At 37.5% G+C, this 14637-nt stretch overlaps 1 protein-coding gene across 1 annotated transcript in view; it reads right to left on the minus strand.

The window, feature by feature from the left end:
- Positions 1–12436, minus strand: part of TSEN15 (tRNA splicing endonuclease subunit 15) — a 149445-nt gene extending 137009 nt beyond the window's left edge. Inside the window, exons 1-3 of the mRNA XM_022593350.3 lie at positions 12267–12436; positions 9996–10077; positions 9579–9714 (exon numbers count right to left, since the gene is read on the minus strand). Of these exons, the coding sequence (XP_022449058.1) occupies positions 9579–9714; positions 9996–10077; positions 12267–12389 (341 nt within the window). The 5' untranslated portion in view covers positions 12390–12436. The remainder of the gene's footprint in view (positions 1–9578; positions 9715–9995; positions 10078–12266) is intronic.
- Between the last annotated feature and the right edge of the window lie 2201 nt (positions 12437–14637).

Raw genomic sequence — 14637 nt, forward strand, 5'->3', positions numbered from 1 at the left:
GACAAAATGCAAGAAACATTAAACAAGGACCTAGAAGAACTAAAGATGAAACAAACAATGATGAACAACACAATAAATGGAATTAAAAATAATCTAGATGGGATCAATAGCAGAATAACTGAGGCAGGAGAATGGATAAGTGACCTGGAAGATAAAATAGTGGAAATATCTACTGCAGAGCAGAATAAAGAAAAAAGAATGAAAAGAACTGAGGATAGTCTCAGAGACCTCTGGGACAACATTAAACACACCAACATTCGAATTATAGGGGTTCCAGAAGAAGAAGAGAAAAACAAAGGGACTGAGAAAATATTTGAAGAGATTATAGTTGAAAACTTCCCTAATATGGAAATGGAAATAGTTAATCAAGTCCAGGAAGCACAGAGAGTCCCATAGAGGATAAATCCAAGGAGAAACACGCCAAAACACATATTAATCAAACTGTCAAAAATTAAATGCAAAAACAAAATATTAAAAGCAGCAAGGGAAAAACAACAAATAACATACAAGGGAATCCCGATAAGGTTAACAGCTGATCTTTCAGCAGAAACTCTGCAAGCCAGAAGGGACTGGCAGGACATATTTAAAGTGATGAAGGGGAAAAACCTGCAACCAAGATTACTCTACCCAGCAAGGATCTCATTCAGATTTGATGGAGAAGTTAAAACCTTTACAGACAAACAAAAGCTGAGAGAGTTCAGCACCACCAAACCAGCTTTACAACAACTGCTAAAGGAACTTCTCTAGGCAAGAAACACAAGAGAAGGAAAAGACCTACAATAACGAACCCAAAACAATTAAGAAAATGGGAATAGGAACATACATATCGATAATTACCTTAAATGTAAATGGACTAAATGCTCCCAACAAAAGACACAGATTGGCTGAATGGATACAAAAACAAGACCCATATATTTGCTGTCTACAAGAGACCCACTTCAAACCTAGAGACACATACACACTGAAAGTAAGGGGATGGAAAAAGATATTTCATGCAAATGGAAACCAAAAGAAAGCTGGAGTAGCAATTCTCATATCAGACAAAATGACTTTAAAATAATGACTATTAGAAGAGACAAAGAAGGACACTATCTAATGATCAAGGGATCGATCCAAGAAGAAGATATAACACTTGTAAATATTTATGCACCCAACATAGGAGCACCTCAATACATAAGACAAATACTAACAGCCATAAAAGGAGAAATCGACAGTAACACATTCATAGTAGGGGACTTTAACACCCCACTTTCACCAATGGACAGATCATCCAAAATGAAAATAAATAAGGAAACACAAGCTTTAAATGATACATTAAACAAGATGGATTTAATTGATATTTATGGGACATTCCATCCAAAAACAACAGAATACACATTTTTCTCAAGTGCTCATGGAACATTCTCCAGGATAGATCATATCTTGAGTCACAAATCAAGCCTTGGTAAATTTAAGAAAACTGAAATTGTATCAAGTATCTTTTCCGACCACAACGCTATGAGGCTAGATATCAATTACAGGAAAAGATCTGTAAAAAATACAAATACATGGAGGCTAAACAATACACTACTTAATAACGAAGTGATCACTGAAGAAATCAAAGAGGAAATAAAAAAATACCTAGAAACAAATGACAATGGAGACATGATGACCCAAAATCTATGGGATGCAGCAAAAGCAGTTCTAAGAGGGAAGTTTATAGCAATACAATCCTACCTTAAGAAACAGGAAACATCTCGAATAAACAACCTAACCTTCCACCTAAAACAATTAGAGAAAGAACAACAAAAAAACCCCAAAGTTAGCAGAAGGAAAGAAATCATAAAAATCAGATCAGAAATAAATGAAAAAGAAATGAAGGAAATGATAGCAAAGATCAATAAAACTAAAAGCTAGTTCTGTGAGAAGATAAACAAAATTGATAAACCATTAGCCAGACTCATCAAGAAAAAAAGGGAGAAGACTCAAATCAATAGAATTAGAAATGAAAAAGGAGAAGTAACAACTGACACTGCAGAAATACAAAAGATCATGAGAGATTACTACAAGCAACTCTATGGCAATAAAATGGACAACCTGGAAGAAATGGACAAATTCTTAGAAATGCACAACCTGCCAAGACTGAATCAGGAAGAAATTGAAAAGATGAACAGACGAATCACAAGCACTGAAATTGAAACTGTGATTAAAAATCTTCCAACAAACAAAAGCCCAGGACCAGATGGCTTCACATGTGAATTCTATCAAACATTTAGAGAAGAGCTAACACTTATCCTTCTCAAACTCTTCCAAAATATAGCAGAGGGAGGAACACTCCCAAACTCATTCTAGGAGGCCACCATCCCCGATACCAAAACCAGACAAGGATGTCACAAAGAAAGAAAACTACAGGCCAATATCACTGATGAACATAGATGCAAAAATCCTCAACAAAATACTAGCAAACAGAATCCAACAGCACATTAAATGGATCATACACCATGACCAAGTGGGGTTTATTCCAGTAATGCAAGGATTCTTCAATATACGCAAATCAATCAATGAGATACACCATATTAGCAAATTGAAGGAGAAAAACCATATGATCATCTCAATAGAAGCAGAGAAAGCTTTTGACAAAATTCAACACCCATTTATGATAAAAACCCTGCAGAAAGTAGGCATAGAGGGAACTTTCCTCAACATAATAAAGGCCATATATGACAAACCCACAGCCAACATCATCCTCAGTGGTGAAAAACTGAAAGCATTTCCACTAAGATTAGGAACAAGACAAGGCTGCCCACTCTCACCACTCTTATTCAACATAGTTTTGGAAGTTTTAGCCACAGCAATCAGAGAAGAAAAGGAAATAAAAGGAATCCAAATCAGAAAAGAAGAAGTAAAGCTGTCACTGTTTGCAGATGACATGATACTATACATAGAGAATCCTAAAGGTGCTACCAGAAAACTACTAGAGCTAATCAATGAATTTGGTAAAGTAGCAGGATACAAAATTAATGCACAGAAATCTCTGGCATTCCTATACACTAATGATGAAAAATCTGAAAGTGAAATCAAGAAAACACTCCCATTTACCATTGCAACAAAAGGAATAAAATATCTAGGAATAAACCTACCGAAGGAGACAAAAGATCTGTATGCAGAAAATTATAAGACAAATGATGAAAGAAATTAAAGATGATACAAATAGATGGAGAGATATACCATGTTCTTGCATTGGAAGAATCAAGATTGTGAAAATGACTCTACTACCCAAAGCAATCTACAGATTCAATGCAATCCCTATCAAATTACCACTGGCATTTTTCACAGAACTAGAACAAAAAATTTCACAATTTGTATGGAAACACAAAAGACCCCGAATAGCCAAAGCAATCTTGAGAACGAAAAACGGAGCTGGAGGAATCAGGCTCCCTGACTTCAGACTATACTACAAAGCTACAGTAATCGAGACAGTATGGTCCTGGCACAAAAACAGAAAGATAGATCAATGGAACAGGATAGAAAACCCAGAGATAAACCCACGCACATATGGTCACCTTATCTTTGATAAAGGAGGCAGGAATGTACAGTGGAGAAAGGACAGCCTCTTCAATAAATGGTGCTGGGAAAACTGGATAGGTACATGTAAAAGATGAGATTAGATCACTCCCTAACACCATACACAAAATAATCTCAAAATGGATTAAAGACCTAAATGTAAGGCCAGAAACTATCAAACTCTTAGAGGAAAACATAGGCAGAACACTCTATGACATAAATCACAGCAAGATCCTTTTTGACCCACCTCCTAGAGAAATGGAAATAAAAACAAAAATAAACAAATGGGACCTAATGAAACTTCAAAGCTTTTGCACAGCAAAGGAAACCATAAACAAGACCAAAAGACAACTATCAGAATGGGAGAAAATATTTGCAAATGAAGCAACTGACAAAGGATTAATCTCCAAAATTTATAAGCAGCTCGTGCAGCTCAATAACAAAAAAACAAATAACCCAATCCAAAAATGGGCAGAAGACCTAAACAGACATTTCTGCAAAGAAGATATGCAGACTGCCAACAAACACATGAAAGAATGCTCAACATCATTAATCATTAGAGAAATGCAAATCAAAACTACAATGAGATATCATCTCACACCAGTCAGAATGGCCATCATCAAAAAAATCTAGAAACAGTAAATGCTGGAGAGGGTGTGGAGAAAAGGGAACACTCTTGCACTGTTGGTGGGAATTTAAATTGATACAGCCACTGTGGAGAACAGTATGGAGGTTCCATAAAAAACTAAAAATAGAACTACCATATGACCTAGCAATCCCACTACTAGGCATATACCCTGAGAAAACCATAATTCAAAAAGAGTCATGTACCAAAATGTTCATTGCAGCTCTATTTACAATAGCCCGGAGATGGAAACAACCTAAGTGTCCATCAGCGGATGAATGGATAAAGAAGATGTGGCACATATATACAATGGAATATTACTCAACCATAAAAAGAAATGAAATTGAGCTATTTGTAATGAGGTGGATAGACCTAGAGTCTGTCATACAGAGTGAAGTAAGTCAGAAAGAGAAAGACAAATACCGTATGTTAACACATATATATGGAATTTAAGAAAAAAAAATGTCATGAAGAACCTAGGGGTAAGACAGGAATAAAGACACAGACCTACTAGAGAACGGACTTGAGGATATGGGGAGGGGGAAGGGTAAGCTGTTACAAAGCGAGAGAGAGGCATAGATATATATACACTACCAAACGTAAGGTAGATAGCTAGTGGGAAGCAGCCGCATAGCACAGGGAGATCAGCTCGGTGCTTTGTGACCACCTGGAGGGGTGGGATAGGGAGGTTGGGAGGGAGGGAGACGCAAGAGGGAAGAGATATGGGAACATATGTATATGTATAACTGCTTCACTTTGTTATAAAAAAAAAAAAAAGAAGAAAACAAACTTAAAAAGCTAGAAAAGCAATAATCACCAGTTGGGAAAAACTAGAAATAAATAGGACACAAATTTATTCTAGACTTATGAAATGATTTGATTCAAACAGGCTATTGATTTCATTTTTTAGGATTAAATTCAGGTAAACTCTAAATGGTAGTTCCTTCTCCAAACAAATAATATATTAATAATACTAGGTAGGATGATATTTGTTAGAGTAATTAAAAGACACAAAGGAAGAGATTTAAGGAGTGAATTATTAAGTCTTTTAGACAGAAGCATTATTGGAAATAATGCTAGTAAAATTGTGTGTTGATATTCAAACACACAGAAAAATCTCAGAGTAAGGAGCCTCTCAAAGAAGGGTATAAATAGCCTGATATATCAAGAAACAATTCTCATAACAAATCACACATACAAAAAACATTTAATAGAAATCTAAAAATTTAATTTTATGCAATACACACAATGAAAATAACCAATTATGGTAGCTTTGATTTGGAAGGGATCTTACATGTTATCTACTGATAATCTATATCCCTCAATAAAAGACAAAGAAAGTGAAACTCAGAAAAATTAGGTGTCTCCAATCATGAAAGAAAATGTTGTGTCAGTGTCAAGACCAGAACTTAGGTCTTATGGCTTTGGTCCAGTGGTCTTTCTATTAAATCAATATGCATTTATCATAGAGAATTAGGAAAGGAATAGGTGTTTATCAAAGTGCTTCATGTTAGAATTTACAGTGCTCTGTCCTCTTCCCTGCGTGTAAACCCACTCAGATACACCTATGTCTTCCTCTGTCCTTTCTACCTGCCCCACAGCCTCAGTGGTTCAGGTGTTCCTCCTCTAGCTCAATATTAATCTCTTCAACTAGTCTCTTGAATCCACCACTCCCCACCTCTCAAGAATCTTGCTCCATCAGTAATTACCTTTACTCCTCTATGTTCAGACTTTCTCTAGGACAGTTCACAGGGCAGCTGGCTTCCCTCAGAACAAGCAAGTCAGAGAGAGTGCCTGACAGAAACCATAGTCTTTTTTTTTTCTTGAAGTATAGTTGTTTACTCCATATATATATATATATATATATATATATATATATCACTTTGCTGTATACCTGAAAAAAATATATATGTGTGTACATATATATTCTTTTTCAGATTCTTTTCCATTATAGGTTATTACAAGATATTAAATATAGTGTCCTGTGCTATATAGTAGGTCCTGTTGTTTATTTTATATATAATAGTGTATATCTGTTAATCCCAAATTCCAAATTTGTCCCTCCCCTCTTTCCCCTTTGGTAACCATAAGTTTGTTTTCTATGTCTGTGAGTCTATTTGTTTAGTAAATAAGTTCATTTGTATCATTTTTTTAGACTCCACATATAAGTGATATCATATGATATTTGTCTATCTCTATCTGTCTTACTTCACTTAATAGGATAATCTGCAGGTCCATCCATATTGCTGCAAATGGCATTATTTCATTCTTTTTTATGGCTGAGTAATATTCCATTGTGTGTGTGTGTGTGTGTGTGTGTGTGTGTGTACACACACACACACACACATACCACATCTTCTTTATCCATTCATCTGTCAATGAACATTTAAGTTGCTTCCATGTCTTGGGTACTGTAAATAGTGCTGCTATGAACACTGGGGTGCATTATCTTTCAGAATTAGAGTTTTCTCTGGATATATACCCAGAAGTGCGATTGCTGTATCATATGGCAACTCTATTTTTAGTTTTTTAAGGAACCTCCATACTGTTCTCCATAGTGGCTGCACCAATTTACATTCCCACCAACAGCGTAGGAGGGTTCTCTTTTCTCCACAACCTCTCTAGCATTTATTATTTGTAGGCTTCTTGATGATGGCTATTTTGACCAGTGTGAGGTGGTACCTCATTGTAGTTTTGACTTGCATTTCTCTAATAATTAGCGATGTTGAGCATCTTTTCATGTGCCTATTGGACATCTGTATGTCTTCTTTGGAGAAATGTCTATTTAGGTCTTCTGCCCATTTTTTGATTGGGTTGTTTGTTTTTTGGATATTGAGCTGTATGAGCTGCTTGTATATTTTGGAAATTAAGCCCTTGTTGGTCGCAATGTTTGCAGATATTTTCTCCCATTTCGTAAGTTGTCTTTTCGTTTTGTTTATGGTTTCCTTTGCTATGCAAAAGCTTGTAAGTTTAATTAGGTCCCATTTGCTTATTTTTTCTTTTGTTTCCGTTACTCTATGAGATGGATCAAAAAAAAGAATGCTGAGATTTATGTCAAAGAGTGTCCTGCCTATGTTTTCCTCTAGGAGTTTTATAGTATTCAGGCTCACATTTAGGTCTTTAATCCATTTTGAGTTTATTGTTGTATAGGGTATTAAAGAATGTTCTAATTTCATTCTTTTATACATAGCTGTCCAGTTTCCCCAGCACTGCTTATTGAAGAGGCTGTCTTTTATCCATTGTATATTTTTGCCTCCTTTGTGGTAGATTAATTGACCATAAGTGTGTAGGTTTATTTCTGGGCTTTCTATCCTGTCCCATTGATCTATGTAGCTGTTTTTGTGCCACTACCATACTGTTTTGATTACTGTAGCTTTGTAGCATAGTCTGAAGTCAGGAAGACCCGTATTCTGAAAACTGTAAGACGCTGATGGAAGAAATTAAAGATGACACAAACAGAAGGAATGATATACTGTGCTCTTGGATTGGAAGAATTGATATTGTTAAAATGACTATACTACCCAAGGCAATCTACAGATTCAGTGCAATCCCTATCAAATTACCAATGGCATTTTTCACAGAACTAGAGCAAAAAATTTTCAAATTTGTATGGAAACACAAAAGACCCCAAATAGCCATAGTCTTTTATAATCTAATCTTAGAAGTAACATCCCATTATTTTTGCCAAATTTTATTTACTGAAAGCAAGTCACTAACTCCAGACCACACTCCAGGGAACAGAAATACACAAGAGTGTGACCATCAGAAGGCTGGATTATAAGAAGCCATCTTAGAGGCTGCCTGCCACAGCTTCTAAAGAAGAAAAGCAAAAAGGGAGACTTGTTAACCAGATACCAGGACTTCCTATGAAGTTACCAATTATGAAAATGTGGTATTGGCACAAGGATAAATATATTGACTAATGGAATATAAAGAGAGCCCAGAAACAAATCAGTGCATAGAGGGAGGTTTGGAAAATGACAGAGATGATATGTAGGACAATAAGGAAAGGAGGGAATATTCTGTAAACGTAGGTGGAGAAAAATGGTTATCCAAATGAAAATAGGGTTCCTAGCCTTCCTCTCATACCATTAAAAAAAGCAAACTTTAAAACTCTTAGGAAAATATAGGTGAACTTCTTAGACCTTTAGACAGGAAATAGTTCTTAAATTAGATACAAAGATATTGATTATTGAAAATGGATAAATAGGATTATATTCAAATTAAGAACTGTATTCATCAAAAGATACCTGAAAGACAGATTTTAAAGCTCAGAAACACAACCAAAAGGATTATTATCAAGAATATATAAAGAACTCCTAGAAGTCAATGAGAAAACTATAAGCAATCCAGTAGGCAAAGGATATGAAAATACATTTCTCAAGAGAGGAAATATTAAATATATAAATAAATGTTCAATATCAGAGAACTGCAAATTAAGACCACAATGAGATAAGCCATTCAACTGACAAAAATTTCAGAGTCTGAGAATACTAAATATAAGAGACCACACAGCTTCCAAAGATCTTGTTTACATTGCAGGGGAAAGTAAATTGAGGCAACCATTTTGGAAAACAGTTTGAAATTACCCCCTGAAGTTGAACATTAGCAACATTCCATCATCAAGAGAGTAGGTGTGAAAACTGTGGTACAATCACACGATGGAATGCTATATGGCAGCTCCCCACCTCCAAAATACACAATAGATCAATGTTAGCAGTATGACATTAAGTACATAAAGTGAGCCTCAAATGATTACATGCCTTTTTATAAAGTTAAAAAGATCTAAAATGAAACAATTCCCAATGAACATGAAAAATACAGTAATACTTTACAGTAAATGAATACTTGTTACATACTCATATTTAACTTATTCCTCAAATAACAAAAAGTAAAGCAATGATCCCTGTACCCCAAATTCCTTTTAAAATATATTACTACCTCTACAAATGCTTTGAGAGGAAAGGAACAAAACCTCCAAATTTTTACAGTCATAGAACAGCGGATTATCTGAAAATGTTAACAATATGTGGCAGACACATTGTGAGAGGGAAAAATCAAGATTTTTAACCACATTCCTTGTTTCAAAACTTTCCAATGTCTGTCTCTACAGAATCTCTGTCATTAATTAAAACCAACTTGTTGAAGCATCTGTGATATATCAATATTAGACAGACTATTAAGATATTTTATTTTCAAAGGAAAAGTGTAAATGACAAATGCTCTGTTTGTATCTGTATGTAAGTGTACATTGCTGTGACCTGGAGTTAACTAAAAAAGTGGAAGATAAAATTTTACAAAATGTATACAAATACTATATATATATTACTACCTCTAATTTAATGATTCCTAGCGCTTTATTCAGGAAAGGGACTAACCTGTTAAACAAAGATCAAAATCACCTGCCCACCTGTTATGGCTGAGGGAAGCACTGACGGGTGTAGGTACCACAGTCTGTAACCCTTCTCCTTCTATCTCAGTACCAAGAAGACAGATGAGCTGGAGATCTGGTAATCCCACACAGTTTACTTCATGCCAACTTTTACCTGAAAGTGCATCATTGAATGAACAATAATGTTTATCAAAAATAAAAGATAAAAATTCCAAACACCTACCTAATACTCAGCTGAGCAAACATCGCTTATAAAGCTATGTCTCCTTATCATTCTAGTATTTTCTGTTACCCAGTAATTCCCAATGTAAAGGAATAAAGAAATCACAACAGTGACAAAATTAATAGCGAATGTATAAACGCTATATGCCAACCCAACTCCTCATCCCCCCACCACCGCCCTAATAACAAAACAATAATAAAACAAATACTTACTCTCCATGAGGTCCAGGTAAACCAAGAATGCTATATAAACTTGGGTGGCATCTCCTATATCTAATTCCATCATTTCTAAATACTGAAAATCAAAATGTAATTGTCAATAGAGAAGGAAGAATCTCTTAATATTTTCTTTCAATCAACAACTATTCATTAAATAGATAATATATAAGACTCTCTTATAGGTATAGTGGGAGCTACATGGCAATTAGCCCTGATCCCTATCTCTAAAAAATTTATGGATTGTTAGGGTATGCAATTGTAGGTAAATAAAAATACATGACAGTAAGTGACTAAAAACCAAGTGAGTGGAATAAAAAAACATGACACAACAGGTCAAAGGAGCTCCACTCAGGTGGCTTGGTTGGTGAATGTTTCCTGGCAGAGATGGGATGCAAATTGGGCCCTGAAGGACTTGTCGTGTATGATTTGAATAGAGAAGGTAGAGTAACAGTGTGAGTAATCACACAAAGGTGGGAATAAGCAACACATATTCAAGGGCCTATAAAGAAACCTATCTGCCAGGAGTAGAGACATTTTTTAATAGAACTTTTGTTGGCTCATGTTAGTGGGAGCCTCTATTTCCCTGGTCTCTTATTTGCCTGTGGAGAAAGTCTGCAAGAAGACCACTCCTGGCCTCCATCCCCACCCCTGCTCACTCAAGAGTAGGGAGTTATTTAATTGTTGGTTTTTAAAGGAACAAGCAAGCTGCTGCTGCTTTCAGACTTGTTGGTCAGCACTGAGCAAACATTCTTCAGGAGCCTGCCCCTGCAAGAGAAGCCTGAGGTATTCGAGCTATGTCAGTGACTAGGTGGGGAAGCAGGGACAATGCAGAAGTGAGGCGTCAGCAGACCTGCCTGGGTGCAGATCTGAAGTCACACTTCCCCATCGGAGTCCTCCTAAGTGTGCACAGGTACAGGAAAAGAGGGGTGTTATTAACTGTCCTCCTCAAACCTTAAACGTGTTTGAAAATGACACTGAAAAGGCAATTGGGGACCAGGTGGCAAGGTCTTGATGGTCAAGCTAATAGTTTGAATTTTACCCATAAGGAAATTCTCTAAGCATGGGAATAATATAATCAAAATGGTGTTTGAGGATGATAAATCTGATACTGCGTTACTGGATCGACCTAAGTAATTTTCAAACTGAATAATACAAATGCAGAACTGAAAAATCAAACAACCAATATAAATAGTAACATGAAATCTAGAAGAAGTTTTTAAAATTTGTTACTGTTGTTCCACTTATTAAACACTTAGGTAATGTTTACTATATGTCAAGTGCTTTACCAATATTAACTGATTTAATCCTGTAACAACCCTATAAGGTTAGTACTATTCTTATCCCCATCTTACAGATGAGAAAACTGAGAAACAATGAGATAAAACAACTTGCACCAAAAAAAAAAAAAAAAAAATCACAAAGCTGGTGACAGAGCCAGGATTCAAACCCAGGCAGTCTAACTTTGAGTTCATGCTCCTAACCACCATGATCCCTCTCCATGTTTTGGTTCTTTTATGGCACTGAATAACACCTCCATGCTAGTGTTTGTTTTTCTCACCTTGAGGGGAAATAAGGGGATCAGAGCAGGAGGATAACATCAAGCAAGAGAAGATGAAAAGATCTTCAAATTGTTCCTTTTCTGGACTGTTTTTAGATTATTATCTATGAAATATTGCTCTCCAGCAGAAGACTGCAATTCTACTAAAGTTACTAGACCAAAGTATCTAGTCCCTGATAATACTACAAAAACCCTTATATCCATTCACTATCCGTTCATTGTTTGGGCCATGACTGGTACAGGGCAGCAATTTGCCAAGCACAGGCAAATGAGGATTGTGCCTAAACCTTAATCATTGTAGACTACTACGTCTTATCCATGGCCCACAAACTGTTTTGCTTGGTTACTGTGAGTATTAAATGAGACCATCCCCAGAACGAGCCCTACACAGCAAAACTCAGATTAGTGGAGTGGTTACTATCTGGCCTTGAGGGGCAATGTATTCAATGTTGTTCCCTCCAGCTAAGAATGGTCTGAGGGAGGGGGAAGGGGGCGCTGTCAGAACAAGAGTTCAACTCCTTTAAACAAACAAAAACAAGGTTGCCTGCAGCAGGCGGTGAGCATAAAGGATCCCCTTCGGTGAGGTTCGCGCGTAAACGGCGATCCCATGCGGTTGGGAGTCAAGGGCCCAAAGGGGAGCACGGCCCGTGGGTTCCGCCTGGGGTAGAGGCCTGGACCGGCGCCCTGCTCCTCTCGCGCCTCCTGACCTTAGGGTGCGTGCCCATCCAGGCGTCCTCGGGGGCCCATGAGAGGGCGCCGCCGCCGCGATCGCCGCTCGGGCGCACATCGCTGCAGCCCGCGGTCGGCGGGGACTCGCCGCTCTCCTCCATGCCCTGCTGTGCGGTGCGCCCGTGGTGCACCGCGCTGCGCTCTCCGCGCCCGGCCAGAAGCAGAAACGCGCGCGTTTGGGTTCCGCTTCCCAGTCGTCCGCTGCGCTGGCGCGGGAGAGCTCGGATGCTGGGAGGACAGTTCTCTCAGACCCATCTTCAGACAAACATAGCTAGAACCTGGGCAAACGCACTCCCCTTTCGGTCTGCGCTTATTCAAATCTGGGCAGATAATAGCGAGAAGAAGGTTCAAGGATACCCCGAGTCCAGAAGCCCTTAATTCTCCTTACGTCAGCGCTGTTTGCAACTCTGCTGAGAAAGTGGGGGAAACTTAAGGCTTCTTTGCCCTGACATGTAAGCTTAAAGTGTAGAAGTGGATGAGATATCCAGAGAAGAAAGTGGAAAGGAGAAAGACCAGACTGCCAAGGACCTTATTTTTAGGGTGGACCGACCTTTCAGGATTAGAGGAGCAAGAGTAAATACGAGTTGTTGAAAGTAAACAGGAGCAGTCAGAAAAGTAGGATGCAAACCAGCATAGCATAAGCATGTGACGTGGAAGTCAGGGCCGAGGAGTTTCAATCAGGCAGAGTAGGACATTTTAAGCATTTACCTAAATCCCTAAAGTGAAATGGGGGGACGCTAGAAGTTGCTCTTATGCTTTCACAGTATCCCTCTTCCTGAAGTGTTGAGAATAGACCTTAGGGGTCAAGGGTGGAAGCAGGGACTGGTTAGGGGGTATTGCATTAACCAAGGCAAGAAGTGACTCTCAAGAGTCAAAGTACCAGGCAGGGATAGAACTTCTGCTTCCAAATATGACAGACTAAGACCCTACTGGACTATCCCCCAGCAGAAAACATCTAGAAAAATGGGACATAATACAAAAAGCAACTACCAGAATGCCCTGGAATGCGAACAGAAACATGACTCTGGTGGGGAGGGCAAGCTTGCTTGGAGAAGGGCAGTTGAGGAACCATAAACGAAAGTTGCCCTTTCCTTGGAGTTTAGCTTGGAGCTAAGTGCAGTCCAGGAGGCAGGCTCTTTGGCAGCAGGGGTGCATGTGGGAAAACTCCCAGTTTTTCTTTTCTGGAGAACCAAAAATGTGAAGCCAGGAAACTTTGAATGCTGAAGAAATTAAGAAATCCCAAAAGGGCAGGAGCCAGAGAGAGGATCCCCTAACTCTGCTCACATCTCTGACAGATCCTGAACCACCTGAAACAGAATTAAAAAACAAAAGATCTGAACTGAGACTAGGGTTATCCTCAAAGAAACAGAGTGTACAGTTCAAATTTAGCCGAGAAAATAACCTGCTAATGCAAAGGAAATAACACTCATCATAGAAAAGTAATAGAATCCAGAACCTCCACAACTTATTATTCATAAAGTCCAAGATATGATTCAAAACTACTGACAAATGAAAATCAAGAAAGTGGATCACATTTTGTAAAATCTGACCCTGAGATGAATCAGATGTTGAAACTGACAGATAAAGATTTTAAAGTAACTCTTATAACTATCCTCAATGAAGTAAAACAAAACATATTTTCAGTGAATGAAACTCTCAGGAGACAAAAAAAAAAAAATCTCATCAGAGAAAAAGAAGAAAGAATCACATGGAAATTCTGGACCTAAAAATTAAAGTTTCAGAAATAAAAAAAATTTCACTGGTTGGATTTAACAGCCAAATGGAAATTACAGAGGAAAAAATTAAATGAAATTGAAGGTAGAGCAGTCATCCAAGAAATCATCCAAGATGAACAAGGAGAAAAATGATTTTTTAAAAATAAACAGAGCCTCAGAGACCTGCCACATGGTATCAGTCAATCCAACATACATGTAAATGAAATACCAGAAAGAGAAAAGAAATAGAATGGGACGGAAAAAAATGGAAGAAATTAAAAATTCCCCAAATTTGATGAAAGAAATTTGCAGGTACAAAATGCTAAATGAATACCAAGTAAAATAAACACAATGAAGTCCATGCTGAAGTCAAGCTGTTTAAAACCAGATAAAAAGCTTGAATGCATTTTTAAAAATGCGTTACATATAAGGAGAAGTGCATGAAGATTCATAAATTGCCCTAGAATGTATTACATTTGAATGAAGTCATTAACCTTTGTCTCTACAAGCAGCTGCTAAGCCCTAAAGAAGCAAATGACACTGAAATTAGTAGGTTCCTTGAAGCACTGAGCACTGACACTAATTTAAGTAATTAGAGGTAAGTAGATCTTTCTCTCTCACCTCTAAAGATCCC

Source organism: Delphinapterus leucas, chromosome 1 (genome assembly GCF_059928025.1).
Source record: "Delphinapterus leucas isolate spDelLeu-1000000601 "Yukka" chromosome 1, BTC_Dleu_Yukka2, whole genome shotgun sequence".
Taxonomy (NCBI): Eukaryota; Metazoa; Chordata; class Mammalia; order Artiodactyla; family Monodontidae; genus Delphinapterus; species Delphinapterus leucas.